The following is a 13,948-nucleotide window of genomic DNA, read 5'->3' on the forward strand; positions in this document are numbered from 1 at the left end:
GGACAGGATATCCTTCCATTGCACTGTGCACCCATACACACCCTCACACTCACTCAGATAGGGACAGTGTGTAGACACACCAATTCATCTTATAGTGTGGGAGGAAAGGAGTATCCAGAAAGAAAAAAACAAAACAAAACACATAGACATGGGGAGAATGTGCAAACTACAGACAGTAGCCCATGCTGGGAATTAATTTTTCTTTTTTCCCTCTCATTAACTTTATAATGAAACTACATTATTCAAGGACCTGCTTATATTTTTATCACACTGTTGCACTGTAGTGGAGATTCTAGGCTAAGGCTGTATGTTGTATTATAGTCAGAAAAGTTAAATTATCTTAAGGAATAATGAGAAGTTTATGAATGACAATACTGAAAAGAGCTCTGAACTGGGTGCTGCTGTTCCATTTGCTTTGAGCTCAAGCAGCTCTTATGAATTATAATCCTTCAAATTTTAGATAGAGGCCAAATCTTTGCCTCCAGATAGGACCTAGAGGGCTATGTAGATATACTTAAAACTCATTATCCACAGCCCTGGCTTGTTTGGCTCAGTGGATAGTCAGTCAGCCTGTGGAGTGAAGGGTCCCGGGTTCGATTCCAGCAAGGGCACATGCCCAGGTTGTGGGCTTAATCCCCAGTAGGGGGCGTGCAGGAGGTGGCTGATCAATGATTCTCTCATCGATATTTCTATCTCTCCCTCTCTGAAATCAATAAAAATATATATATATGTTTTTAAAAACCTCGTTATCCACAAAAACACAATAGCATTCCATTTCACATGTACTAGGATGTCTAAAATTAAAAAGACACATTAACAAGTGTTGGAGAGGATATAGGGAAATTGGAACTCTCCTACATTGTTAATAGTGTTGGAAAACAGTTTGGCAATTTCTCAAAATGTTAAATATAAAGTTACCATATGGCCAGTATATACCCAATAGAAATGAAAATGTATGTCCACACAAAAACTTGTAACAAGATTGTCCATACTCAGTGGATAGAGCGTCGGCCTGCGGACTCAAGGGTCCCAGGTTCGATTCCGGTCACGGGTTCGATTCCAGCAAGGGCACATGCCCAGGTTGTGGGCTTAATCCCCAGTAGGGGGCGTGCAGGAGGTGGCTGATCAATGATTCTCTCATCGATATTTCTATCTCTCCCTCTCTGAAATCAATAAAAATATATATATATGTTTTTAAAAACCTCGTTATCCACAAAAACACAATAGCATTCCATTTCACATGTACTAGGATGTCTAAAATTAAAAAGACACATTAACAAGTGTTGGAGAGGATATAGGGAAATTGGAACTCTCCTACATTGTTAATAGTGTTGGAAAACAGTTTGGCAATTTCTCAAAATGTTAAATATAAAGTTACCATATGGCCAGTATATACCCAATAGAAATGAAAATGTATGTCCACACAAAAACTTGTAACAAGATTGTCCATAGCTGTGTTATTCATAATAGCCAAAAAGTAGAAACAATCTAAATATCCATCAACTGATGAATGGGTAAACAAGTGATATATCCCTGCAATGGAATATTATTCAGCAATTAAAAGGAATGACTTACTGATAAATCCACCATGCACAAACCTTGCAAATATTATGCTAAGTAAAAGGAGCCAGTCATAAAGATGCCCATATTGTATGATTTAATCTGTATGAAACGTCTAGAGTAAGCAAATCTATATGGAATGTAGGTTAGGTTTCCAGGGTCTGGGTGGAAAGAGACAACAGGGAATGACTGCTAATGAGTATGGGGTTTCTTTTGAGGTAATGGGAATGTTCTAAAATTAGATAGTGGTGATGATTGCACAACTTGGGACGTACTATTCCCACCTTATTTTATACTTTAAATGGATAAATTTTATGGTGTGTGGATTATATTCCAATAAAATTATTTTTAAGACCTCATTTTTCCAGCGTGTGTGTGTGTGTGTAAAATAAAGCAGGCACACCTGGTATTAAAGAATATATCGTATGTTTAAGGCCTTTTGCTGAATTCCTGAGCATAACAAAGCAAGCATTACACAGTGATTTTGTGACATTAATTTGATATTCGCCAAATAATAAGAGTCATAGTGTTACAAAATAACTGGGCATAAAATTAAAGTATTGCCCTAAATGACTAATTAGTACTACTCTTTTTTTTTAATTAGTACTACTCTTAAAAGAATGTATACTTTTCTTTTTCCCTCTGATTTTTTTCAGTATCTATAATCAGCATTAGTGTTTAGTTTTTTTCTGTTACCAAACATTCAGTTTTCTGTGTTACTGAATAAAATTCATTTTCATCACTCTTAACTGATATGCATGTGCTAAAAGAAAGACTTTACATCTACTATCTAGTAATTTGGACTTCCTTAGTCATTTGACTATAATCTTCCTTCTCTACGTACTGTAATGCTGAGACTTTGTGTTCTCTCCTGGTGTTTTCCCTCTCTCACCACATAGTGATGTTCTGGATGGTCTCATCCAGAGGCATCAAACACAGACTTGAATCAGAATAACCTGGCCAAGTAACAACTACAGTATGATTACTCCAATTTGGGAGAGAAAATCCACATTAATGTTATGTTATGAGAGTGAAGCAGGAAACAGTGGGGAGATGAGGCCATGGATTTGGGGTATACAGGATTGTTAACGTAGAGGAAAGGGAGTGGTTGAGGTTCAGAAAAGGCCAGATTATGCTTAGCCAGAAAAAGAGATTGAGATGCATACAACCACCCCTTCTTTACTCATTGTTTCCCATCTCTGTTCATAACCAAAAAGTAATACATAAAAGTATATGTATATGTTTCCTCTCCCAACAACTCATTTTAAAACTGGACATTTGATAAATGTTTATTGAGCATTTCTTGTGCCATAGACAATGGTGTGTGTATTGCAGGTTTAGTAAAAAAGGAAGTCCCTGTTCTGGGGAGAGGGGTGGCTATCTAGTAAAAGAAAGATAATCCCTTGACCCTAAAGAGACAAAATCAGGTTTTCTCTTTAAAGTTGAGTAAATATTAGAACATAGGAATTTAAGTGGCAATAGGAAATACTCTCTGCCTATTTTTTGATGCCTGAAATTTTTTTCACATGGAAACTATCGTTTTTATTTTTTAAATTGAGATAACAGGTGTAAAATACGTGTAAGATTTATTCCTAGTAAAGTATACTCAATAAACTTATAGCATCAAATTTTGTTTTGATAGAGGAAAGAAGAGTAGCATCAAAAGATAACAAAAAATATTTTATTAGACTCAGACCTTAATATTTTGTTAGGGAAAGCTGTATAGAAATATCTTTATCTCATTCATTCCCCACTTAAACACAGTGCCATTCCTTGCTATTGACATTCCACATTATTGATGATGAGGGCAAATTTATCACCCACATTAAAAACCTGGTAAGATTTACCAGATTCGAATTTCCCTGGTTTAATTTGTTTATAGTTGGATAGTGGAGCAGGAGTTTATTTCTGAAATAGACTTTTTTTTTCTGCCAACACAGTGCTATTTAGCTGTGTTTAAAGAGCAGGAATGTTATTTACATTTGAAGTGGTCTTTAGCCCAAATAACCATAGTTATTATGTAGATGGGTATTCCAAGCACTGGGTTGTTTGTTAAGGTCTTCCCTCTACTGGTTTTTTGAGAAATTTAGTGGAAACCCCAGCTACCATGTGATTCAGACTCCATGAGAAATGTTTCTTCCCTTTGTGCTCTGTGCCACAAATGTGTACTTGGAAACATGCTATTGGTTTTTTGCAGGAGAACAGGATCTTCAAAACTTTTCATTTGAATAGGGTCCGGTCTCCTTTTCTTGAATCAAATATTTTCCAGCTAAAAATGTGTTATTTGGCTTAACTTTTTATTAATAATCATTAATAGTTCAAGAAATAAGCAAATTTATCAGCAACTCTTCAGAAAGTATACTTTATAATTTTAGAGCTAAGGGCATATATTATATATTGGCTTTGTAATAAGCTTAAATGATTAATTACACCATTCAGATTAGACTGTGTCCCAGTTTGGAGTCTAACTTGAACTTTTGTTTATGATATAGAATTTGCTCAGCCTTTGAAAAGAGTTTTGGGTTGATGGCACATCTATAATTTTGTTCTCCTTCCATGAGCTCTTTCTCTTCTCTAATAGATGTGTTGCTTTTCTAGTCTCACCTTGAAGAAGTTATCTGAAGTTGTAATTCTCTTTAAAACTTAAGAGGAAAGTAAAAGCATAATCACAGAGAGAATTTCATATGGATATTCAGTGGCAAGTGAGCCAGGCTTGGTAGCCTTTTGGAATAAAATAGGCATCTTTGGAAAACCTGACTCTAAATTAGGGTCTCATATCTTTTTTTTTTGTCAGTAGTGGAACGATTCACCCTTTTTACTTGCAAAGGGGGAACAGAAAGTGACTATATTTCGTTAGGGCATTTACAAAGAGTTTTCTTCACCTAAGAAGAAACTGAATAAAATGGATTTTTTATCTTTTTATAAGAATTACTTTTTATTTAGGAAATTGAGAAGTTTCTGGTCAGGAACTTTTTTGGCATTTGGCCCAGTTCTGTCCAGAAGAAAAAGGGCTTAAAATTTTAGACTTTTTGATTCTCTAAAGAATGAAACTCCTTATGATATGAGAGTAATAACTAGGAAAACCTTATTATATAACAATCATATCCCTACTAAAGATATGAAAACATTTCATAATCAAAATCTTCTACATATGGTAAAAAATTATATGGGGAAAAGTCAAGGATCCAGTGTTTAAGCCAAATTATTCGCCAACTACTTAAACCTTTTGTAGACTTAGTATTGCTCTGTGTACTTCAAGGTTGATTATAAAGATAAGCCTAGTCCTTGCCCAAATAAAGATGAGGGGGAGAGTCAGTACTGTGCAGTTTTGACATTCTAAGTGCTTTACACTTATTTTGACAATCTCATAAATCTGCTAGATAGCCCTCTTTTTCTAATGAGGGAACTGGAGTTCAAAAAAGGTAAAACCACTTGGCTAGTAATTAATGGATTAGAACCCAACTTTTCAACTCTGAAACTTTATACATAAACCTTTCTGAAAGGTAGGAATAAGTGTAGTCAGAGCAAAGTATGTTGGTTGCTAGATGAGTGTTACTACAAAGTGCTAATAAGACAGTTCAGAAAGAAGAAAAATCCTGTCTTATGAGCAATCAGTAGAGACTTTGGGAGGGATCATTTAGTTTGACCTTGAGTAGAAAGGAGAGACTGAGTTAGGAATTCATTTTTATTATCAGAATGCCCTTACCTGAAAGAGACCTCCAATATATGTTGGGTTTGAGGCAGTTGCCTAAGCCCTGTCTCTAAGGTTTGGGTTAGAATCCTAGGGTTCCCAATTCTACTTTTGAGACCCCAGACTTGACTATAAAGTTAGTAAAGGTGATAGGAGTATTTGCTGCACCCTATATAGTACCAGGATAGCTTTGCATAGAAGGTGATGCAATTTGGATTTGTTTTATTGACAGCATCTCATTTTCTTCCCTTCCTACCTCCAATTGTGTTGTGGTAGGAATTTGAGATAGAGTATCTTCAGGATGATGTGGACATAGTCCTATCCCCATCAACTTCAAGGTCACACGAAGTGGCTTACTGAATAATTGGCTCTATGTACTGTCTGACTTATCCTGGAGACTCCAGACTTTGATAAAATGCTCATCCTTTTATTTATTTTTACTTTAGAGAGAAACATCGATTTGTTTTCCCACTTATTTATGCATTTATTGGTTGATTTTTGTATGTGCCCTGACCGGGGATCGAACCCGCAATCTTGGCGTATCGGGACAATGCTCTAACCAACTGAGCTACCTGGCCAGGGCAAAATGCTCATTCTTTTAGACAGTGTCCTATAGTTTGAAATAACTCCTAAAAGTGATGAAATATTTGTAAGAGGGAAGGAAATGAATAGACACCCGTAGATTTTCCAGGCATATTGGGTGGCTGAGAGAAAATAGCAGATGTGAAAAAAGCATACATTCATTCTGTTAAGTGTTTGGGGAGGAAAAAAAAACAACTAGATCTGACAGGCTCCAGTAATCATATAATAGTTCTGACAGGCTCTTCCTCTCTGCTTCGTTTTCTTCAGAAAGAGGAAATTGGAATCCATGTTTATTTAAAATAGTTGATCATCCATCTTAAAGTGGTTTTTATAAAAATCATAATTCTGGGCAACTAGCCTCAGTAAAACAATTTTGCCAGCTGTTGGTTACTTGAGCGTCCTCAAAATAAAGGTAAATGAAAATAAGACTAACTGCTTTTAGACAGCAGTGGTCTTTCCTTGAGTTCTATAACCATATTTTTTCCTAAAAAAAAAAAAAAGCAGTACTTCCATTTATATAGGAGGGATTGTTACTATGTCAAGTCTGTGTAAATGTACACATGTATGTGTTGTACAGGTGCTTCCTTTCTTCCCGCCCCTTTTAGAGTTGATGGCTTTGTCCCTGATTGTTCAGTATAATGGTTTGCAGATTCACTAAGAGAGCTTGTGTAGTAATGCTTGCTTTATTTTTTTTTCTCTTCCACTCTTGTTTTATTTTACTTTTTTTTCTTTGTGATGTGACATTTTCAGCTGATGTATTGAAAGCAAATCCTTCTAATTTGGGAGCCCAGATCACAAGAGTGAGTTTTTCTACTAGTGTCTTTAGCTGTACATCTTTCTTTGTGTGTGTCTTTCCACCCTTTTCCCTTCCCAATTCAAAAATACTCAAAACACATTTCATAAATACTAGCTAAGAAAATTCCTCTGTCTGTTGAACATCATGACTTTCCACAAAGCAATGTCCACTTTATATTGGGTCAAATTCTTTTTCCCAGTGATGTGGTAAAAACATAGGCTAATGTATGTGTTTTGGTTTCTTTGGTTTTAATGTTAGCGTGTTAAAAATAATTTTAGTTCTGTCTTCATTGCAGATAGATATGTCTGGACTCTGTTACCAGTGTGTCATAGCACTGTTCTTTTTTGGTTCTTGTTCTTTTGTTTTAAGGAAAAATATATAATAGCTTCTGAGAATAAAAGACCCATTCTTTTATTAGGATTTTAAGTAATAAATTCTTTGACTTATCTCTATTCTCCCTTCTCATCCCCTGGATGTTCCTCTCAGGGCTATGAAGCAATGAAAAGCTACACATATTACTGTCTAATTTCACCAGAATGACCGGATGAAACATGGTCGAACTGGTGAGCTCCGAACATGCTAGTAGCATTGGAAAACGGTTTGTTTGATAGTCACAGGAAAACTGTTCATGCTAAAAAGAAATAATAGCACCTTTTTATGGTGAAATAAAAGTATGCTTTCTATTTGTTAGTTCTGATTCAAATAACCTCCCCATGTAAGCTGTACATTGCTTTTTAAGATCTTACACCTGGGTAACTTTCTGTACTAGTTTAACCCCTTTCTGTTTTCTTTGGCTTGTGTTATTACAATTTATCTCATGTTCTATTTGTCTGGTTTTGCATCCTGGAAGAGCAGGTGATTAAATAGTCCCTTTTCTTTCTTCCTAGTGTTCTAAAATTTGCTCATTGCTTCTGACATCATTTAAGTTTTCCCAATAAAGCAAATGGTATGCTGTCTTAATTAGAAATGCAGATACTACAAGTGTGTTACCCAAAGTAATCAGCCATTGTGTTTTCTATTACCAGAAGAGAGTATAACAATGTATTCTACACTAGCACTATAACCGTTGATTGAGGGTAAATTTTAAAGGCCTTGTTTTCAGGATCCCCAAGTTACTCTAAACCACCCACCCTCTGTTCCCTTCTTTTGTTACCCCAGAGACTGAAAGATCTCAAGCAGAGAGAGTTTGCTCGAAATGTTTCTTCAAGATCCCGCAAGGATGAGAAGAAACAGGAAAAAGCCCTTCGGCGTCTCCATGAGTTGGCAGAGCAAAGAAAACAAGCTGAATGGTGAGGACGTTTTCTCTCAGAGAGTCTATGGATAATTATAATCCTTAAGATTTAAGAATTATAATGCTTAAGTTTTTAATAGATTCCCTCTTTCATTCCCTCTTTCAACCTAAAAGCATATCGATACTTAGAGTAAGAAGATGCTCATCTGAGGCCATATTCTACAATCTGTGTGACCTTAAATTATCTAACCTCTATGCCTCAGTGTCCTTATCTATAAGATGGAGATGGTAATAACAGTCTAATCTCTATAGTTGTGAAGAGTGATTAAGTTATTACATTAAAAGTGCTTAGTACATATAAATTATGCTCAGTAAATTATACGCTATTATTGTTCCTATCTCCGACATTCATTCTTATGTAGAAAAGCACATTTGTTACATTATTATTTTATAACCAAAAAGTACTGCAGCACAGATTCAAGTGTAGTAAATGCCTTTTAAGTACTATAAGTTAGTACTAAACACTATGAAACCTAGGGAATGCAATAAGGTTCCTGCTTAACAGTTTGGAGCTGGTATTTTGCCTTCGGTGAAATTTTTTCCACTTAAGGCTGAATTTCTAAGCAATTAGACTTTGGGGACCCAGTCTTTAAGCATCGGAAGATTTGTGAGGTATATGCTCAATTAGAAGGACTAGACCCCCCCCCCCATGTTTGTTTGTTTAGTTTGGGTTGAGTTGATTTTTTTCTCCCTTTATTTTGTTATTTTTTTCCATCACCATTTATCCCCCATATAACCTCTTCTACCCCCCTCTCACCCGTGCTTGTTTTGTTTTTATTTTGTTTTATTTTTAATTGATATCAGAGAGAGGAAGGGAGAGGGAGAGAGAGATAGAAACATAAAACTGCCCTCCTGGTTCATGGATCAATGCTCAACCACTGAGCCACACTGGCTGGGCCCCATGTTTGTTTGTTTTTTTAAAATACATTTTTATTGATTTCAGAATGGAAGAGAGAGAAAGATAGAAACATCAATGATGAGAGAGAATCATTGAATCATTGATTGGCTGCCTTCTGCCCTCCCCCACTAGGGATTGAGCCTACAACCTGGGCCTGTGCTCTTGACCAGAATTGAACCCAGGGCCCTTCAGTGCGCAGACCGACACTCTGCCCACTGAGCCAAACCAGCTAGGGCCCCATGTTTATTTTTAATGGTTGACCAGGACCAAAGGAAGGAACTGGTTATAGTTAAAAGATAAACTGATTGCTCCTATTAAAAGTTTACAGCCTCATTCCTGGACTTACTAGGTTTATTTTTGTCTCTGGATCCTGTTTTACTTATTTACTTCTCTTATGTTTTGGAGACAGAAGGAAGGGAGAAAACACATATTAGTGTAAGTTTTGAAACAGAATTAACCTGAGCCCTAATGTTGAGTTAAACTGTCTATAGATTTCTTCTTTGGCAGCTCTTTATGTAGTAAAACAATTCCTCTTGTACATGTTGCAAGGGTACCTCCTTAAACAGTATATAACAGACCACTTTCTAGTTCAGGACATTTTTTAATACATGTTTTTCTTCAGAGGTGACTTTCCTCAGTTTTACAAACAAACAGCTAAACGATGACTGAGTAATCTCTTGGGAGAATAAAAGAAAGTTTTGAACCCTCATCAGGTATTTAATTGTCCTAGGAGTAATGCATGACCCCAAAGTAAGTAAATATTACTGAAGTAACATGGCAAAGACTAAGCAAATATCAAAATAAGTTCCCTTTTTATTCAGTTTGAGGTTTTCTTTGCTGTGTGGTAGGTTTTGTGACACAGTGTAAGTATCTATTGCTATCCAAATCTATTGGGTTCCTGTCTTCTGATAGTAAGGGATACCACATTATCCAAATATATTTGATTCCTGAGTTTAAGACAGCTAGTATGTAGAGTTCAGATAACGAGGACTTAAAATAGATATCTAATGCTTTTAGTTCTTCAATTTAGCTTGAGAGATGCCTTTATAGTTCACATTCTATAAAAATTTCCGGCATACAGGGTTTTAAAATGTTGGCTTTGAGGCTCCTCAGTGTTCCTGTTTTCAAACCTGAGAAAGTCCTCAGTAGTATCGTGATCGTTGTATGTAATGCCCAGAAAGAATCAAAGCCAACGCAGCTGGCCGGTGTGGCTCCGTGGTTGAGCATTGATCCATGAACCAGGAGGGCAGTTTAATGTTCAGTTCCCCGTCAAGGCACATGCCCAGATTGTGGGGTCAGTCCCCAATGGGTGTGCAGTAGGCAGCTAATCAATGATTCTCTCTTATCATTGATGTTTCTATCTCTCCCTCTCCCTTCCTCTCTGAAATCAATTTTTTTTAAAAAAAAAAAATTTTATAAGTAAATGCTTAGATGTGGGGCCCAGGAAATAGGCACAGACCCTTCGTTTCTAAAACAGACATACTAGCCACAGACCACCAGAGTAGTAGCACTTTGGAGGTTCTGATTATATTTAACTCAGAGAACATGCACATTTAAAAAAAAATGAAATTTGAAAGCAGAGAAAATTAGGGTGTTGTTTTTTTAGCTGAATAGAACCTTGTGAATAGATGTTCAGCCATACATTTGATAACATACTGATGGGTAGGATGATACAGTAAGAAATGAGCATGGATACAGGATGGGTAGACTTTACCAGATGATAATGATAAAATATTTTAATTTTAGATACCTTAGGAAGAAATAGTAGTAACTGTCTAGTTTTAGAAATGTAGCTTGATAGATTAACAGTATGAGATTTTGCCTAACCTCAGTCAGAGAGTTCCCTTCATTAACACAAGGCTAGGGAATGACCACCACTCAGTGTCTTTTAGACCTACCTGTAAAGAATGATAGAACATGAGGTATTTTAGAGGAAGCATGAAATGTACTCCTAAACCTGTTTTTTTTGTTCGTTTGTTTTTTATTTTTCTAAACCAATGTGTAGTGCACCTGGAAGTGGTCCTATGTTCAGACCAACCACAGTGGCTGTAGATGAAGAAGGTGGAGATGATGATAAAGATGAATCAGCTACAAATAGTGGCATAAGTGTCCCTGCCACTTGTGGAGTAGGATCTGAATTCTCCACAGATAAAGGAGGCCCTTTCACTGCAGTACAAATCACTAATACCACTGGACTGGCACAGGCTCCTGGGTTAGTCTCCCAAGGTGTCAGCTTTGGCATTAAGAATAATCTGGGTACCCCATTGCAAAAATTGGGAGTGTCATTTTCTTTTGCCAAGAAGGCTCCTGTCAAACTCGAATCAATAGCATCAGTTTTCAAGGACCACGCAGAGGAAGGAACTTCTGAAGATGGAACAAAAGCTGATGAGAAGGGGTCTGACCAAGGACTGCAGAAGGTGGGAGACTCTGATGCTAGTAGTAATCTCGATGGCAAAAAAGAGGACGAAGACCCTCAGGATGGAGGGTCCCTTGCCTCAACATTATCTAAGTTAAAAAGAATGAAGCGAGAAGAAGGAGCTGGGGCAACAGAGCCAGAGTATTACCACTACATCCCCCCAGCACACTGCAAAGTAAAACCTAATTTTCCCTTCCTCCTCTTTATGAGAGCTAGCGAACAAATGGAAGGTGGTGATAATACACACCCAAAGAATGCCCTAGAGAGCAAAAAAAGCAATTCTCCCAAGCCTAAACGCTTAAGCAAGGTGGCAGCAAGCCAAGGAGCAGAAAAGACTGTTAGTGAAGTCTCGGAGCAGCAGGCGGAAACCAGTGTGGCTGAGCCCTCAGAACCTGGAAGCAGAGCTGAAACCAAGAAGGCTTCAGGAGGGGACATAAGTGAGCAGAGTTTAGAGAGTCAGAAGTCTTCAGGTATCCAGATGTGTGAGCCTAACCCTTCTAAAGAAACCTCTCAGACCACCCCACCAGGGAAAGAAAGCCGTGAGGGACCCAAACATCCTACTGGCCCCTTCTTTCCAGTTTTGAGCAAAGATGAAAGCACTGCCCTCCAGTGGCCATCAGAACTATTAATTTTCACCAAGGCAGAACCCTCCATTTCATACAGTTGTAACCCTTTATACTTTGACTTTAAACTTTCAAGGAACAAAGATGCCAGAGCTAAAGGGACAGAAAAACCAAAGGACATAGGAGGCTCCTCAAAGGACCATCTCCACGACCTTGATCCTGGTGAGCCAAATAAAAGCAAGGAAGGAGGAGAGAAAGTAGAACATTCCTCAGGAGATAGAATAGATGCACCTGCCTCAGGATCTTCCTGTCGCGGCCTGAATAAGCAGGAGCCTGGTGGCAGCCATGGATCAGAAACAGAAGACACAGGGAGAAGCCTTCCTAGCAAGAAAGAACGATCTGGGAAGTCCCACCGACACAAAAAGAAAAAGAAGCACAAAAAATCCAGCAAACACAAACGGAAACACAAGGCTGACCCAGAAGACAAAAGCTCTAAGGTTGAGTCTGGGGAGAAGTCTAAGAAGCGCAAGAAACGAAAACGGAAGAAGAATAAGTCAGCCCCGGCAGATTCTGAACGGGGACCCAAACCAGAACCCCCTGGGAGTGGTAGCCCTGCTCCACCAAGAAGACGGCGGCGAGCCCAAGATGATTCCCAGCGGAGATCCCTCCCAGGTGAAGAAGGGAGCAGTGGCAAAAAGGATGAAAGTGGAGGTGGTGGCAGCTCTCAAGATCATGGTGGGAGGAAACATAAAGGTGAACCTCCAACTTCATCCTGCCAGCGAAGAGCTAGCACCAAACGGAGCAGCCGGTCCAGCCATCGGAGTCGACCCAGCAGTGGAGATGAGGATAGTGATGATGTTTCATCACGCCGGCTGCACCAGAAGTCTCCATCCCAATACAGTGAAGAGGAGGAGGAGGAGGAAGAGGAAGACTCGGGCAGTGAGCATTCCCATAGCCGCTCACGGTCTGGCCGGCGCCATTCCTCACACCGTTCCTCCCAGCGTTCTTACTCAAGTAGCTCAGAGGCTTCTTCAGACCAGAGCTGCTATAGTAGGCAGCACAGTTATTCTGATGACAGCTATAGTGACTATAGTGACCGATCACGAAGGCACTCAAAGCGCTCCCATGACTCTGATGACTCAGACTACACCAGCTCCAAGCACCGGTCCAAACGGCACAAATATTCATCTTCCGATGACTATAGCCTCAGTTGCAGCCAGTCCCGAAGCCGGTCTCGGAGTCATACCAGAGACCGCTCAAGATCCCGGGGCCGCAGCCGCAGCAGTAGTTGCAGCCGCAGCCGGAGCAAACGGAGAAGCCGTAGTACCACAGCCCACAGCTGGCAGCGAAGCCGCAGCTATAGCCGGGACCGCAGCCGCAGCACCAGAAGCCCTTCCCAAAGATCAGGCTCTAGGAAAGGATCATGGGGTCACGAGAGCCCTGAGGAGAGGCGTTCTGGTCGTCGAGACTTCATTCGCTCCAAAATCTACCGCTCCCAGTCTCCTCATTATTTCCGATCAGGTCGGGGAGAAGGCCATGAGAAAAAGGAAGATGGCAGAGGAGATGATAGTAAAGGGACAGGCCTACCCTCCCAGAACAGCAGTGTTGGCACAGGAAGGGGATCAGAGAGTGACTGCAGCCCTGAAGATAAGAACTCTCTCACTGCCAAACTTCTACTGGAGAAGATCCAGTCAAGGAAAGTGGAGAGGAAACTCAGTGTAAGTGAGGAGGTGCTGGCCACCCCAAATAAAGCTGGGCTCAAGCTCAAGGACCCCCCACAAGGTTACTTTGGGCCCAAGCTCCCCCCCTCTCTTGGCAATAAGCCTGTCCTTCCACTGATAGGGAAACTCCCAGCTACCCGAAAGCCCAACACCAAGAAATGTGAAGAGTCTGGCTTAGAAAGAGGGGAAGAGCAAGAACAGTCAGAGACAGAAGAAGGGGCTCCAGGGAATAGTGATGCCCCATTTGGACATCAGTACCCCTCAGAGGAAACCGCTGGCCCCTTATCAGACCCACCTCCAGAAGAGCCAAAATCTGAAGAAGTTACTACTGCTAATCACCCTGTGGCTCCACTAGCACCCCAGTGCACTCTGATTGCTATCCTGGGGACCCAACCATCTCCCATAACTACCTCCCTGACCCCAGCGATGG

The 13,948-nt window shown here is 39.5% G+C and overlaps 1 protein-coding gene and 1 non-coding gene across 2 annotated transcripts in view; one reads left to right on the plus strand and one right to left on the minus strand.

Moving 5' to 3' along the window:
• Window positions 1-13,948, plus strand: part of GPATCH8 (G-patch domain containing 8) — a 75,903-nt gene that overhangs the window by 59,031 nt on the left and 2,924 nt on the right. The window contains 3 exon segments of the mRNA XM_006092454.3: window positions 7,788-7,918; window positions 10,824-13,870; window positions 13,873-13,948. Of these exon segments, the coding sequence (XP_006092516.1) occupies window positions 7,788-7,918; window positions 10,824-13,870; window positions 13,873-13,948 (3,254 nt within the window).
• On the minus strand, window positions 4,346-4,469 carry LOC111826758. Its single transcript, XR_002830138.1, has one exon.

Source organism: Myotis lucifugus, unplaced genomic scaffold (genome assembly GCF_000147115.1).
Source record: "Myotis lucifugus unplaced genomic scaffold, Myoluc2.0 scaffold_100, whole genome shotgun sequence".
Lineage (NCBI taxonomy): Eukaryota > Metazoa > Chordata > Mammalia > Chiroptera > Vespertilionidae > Myotis > Myotis lucifugus.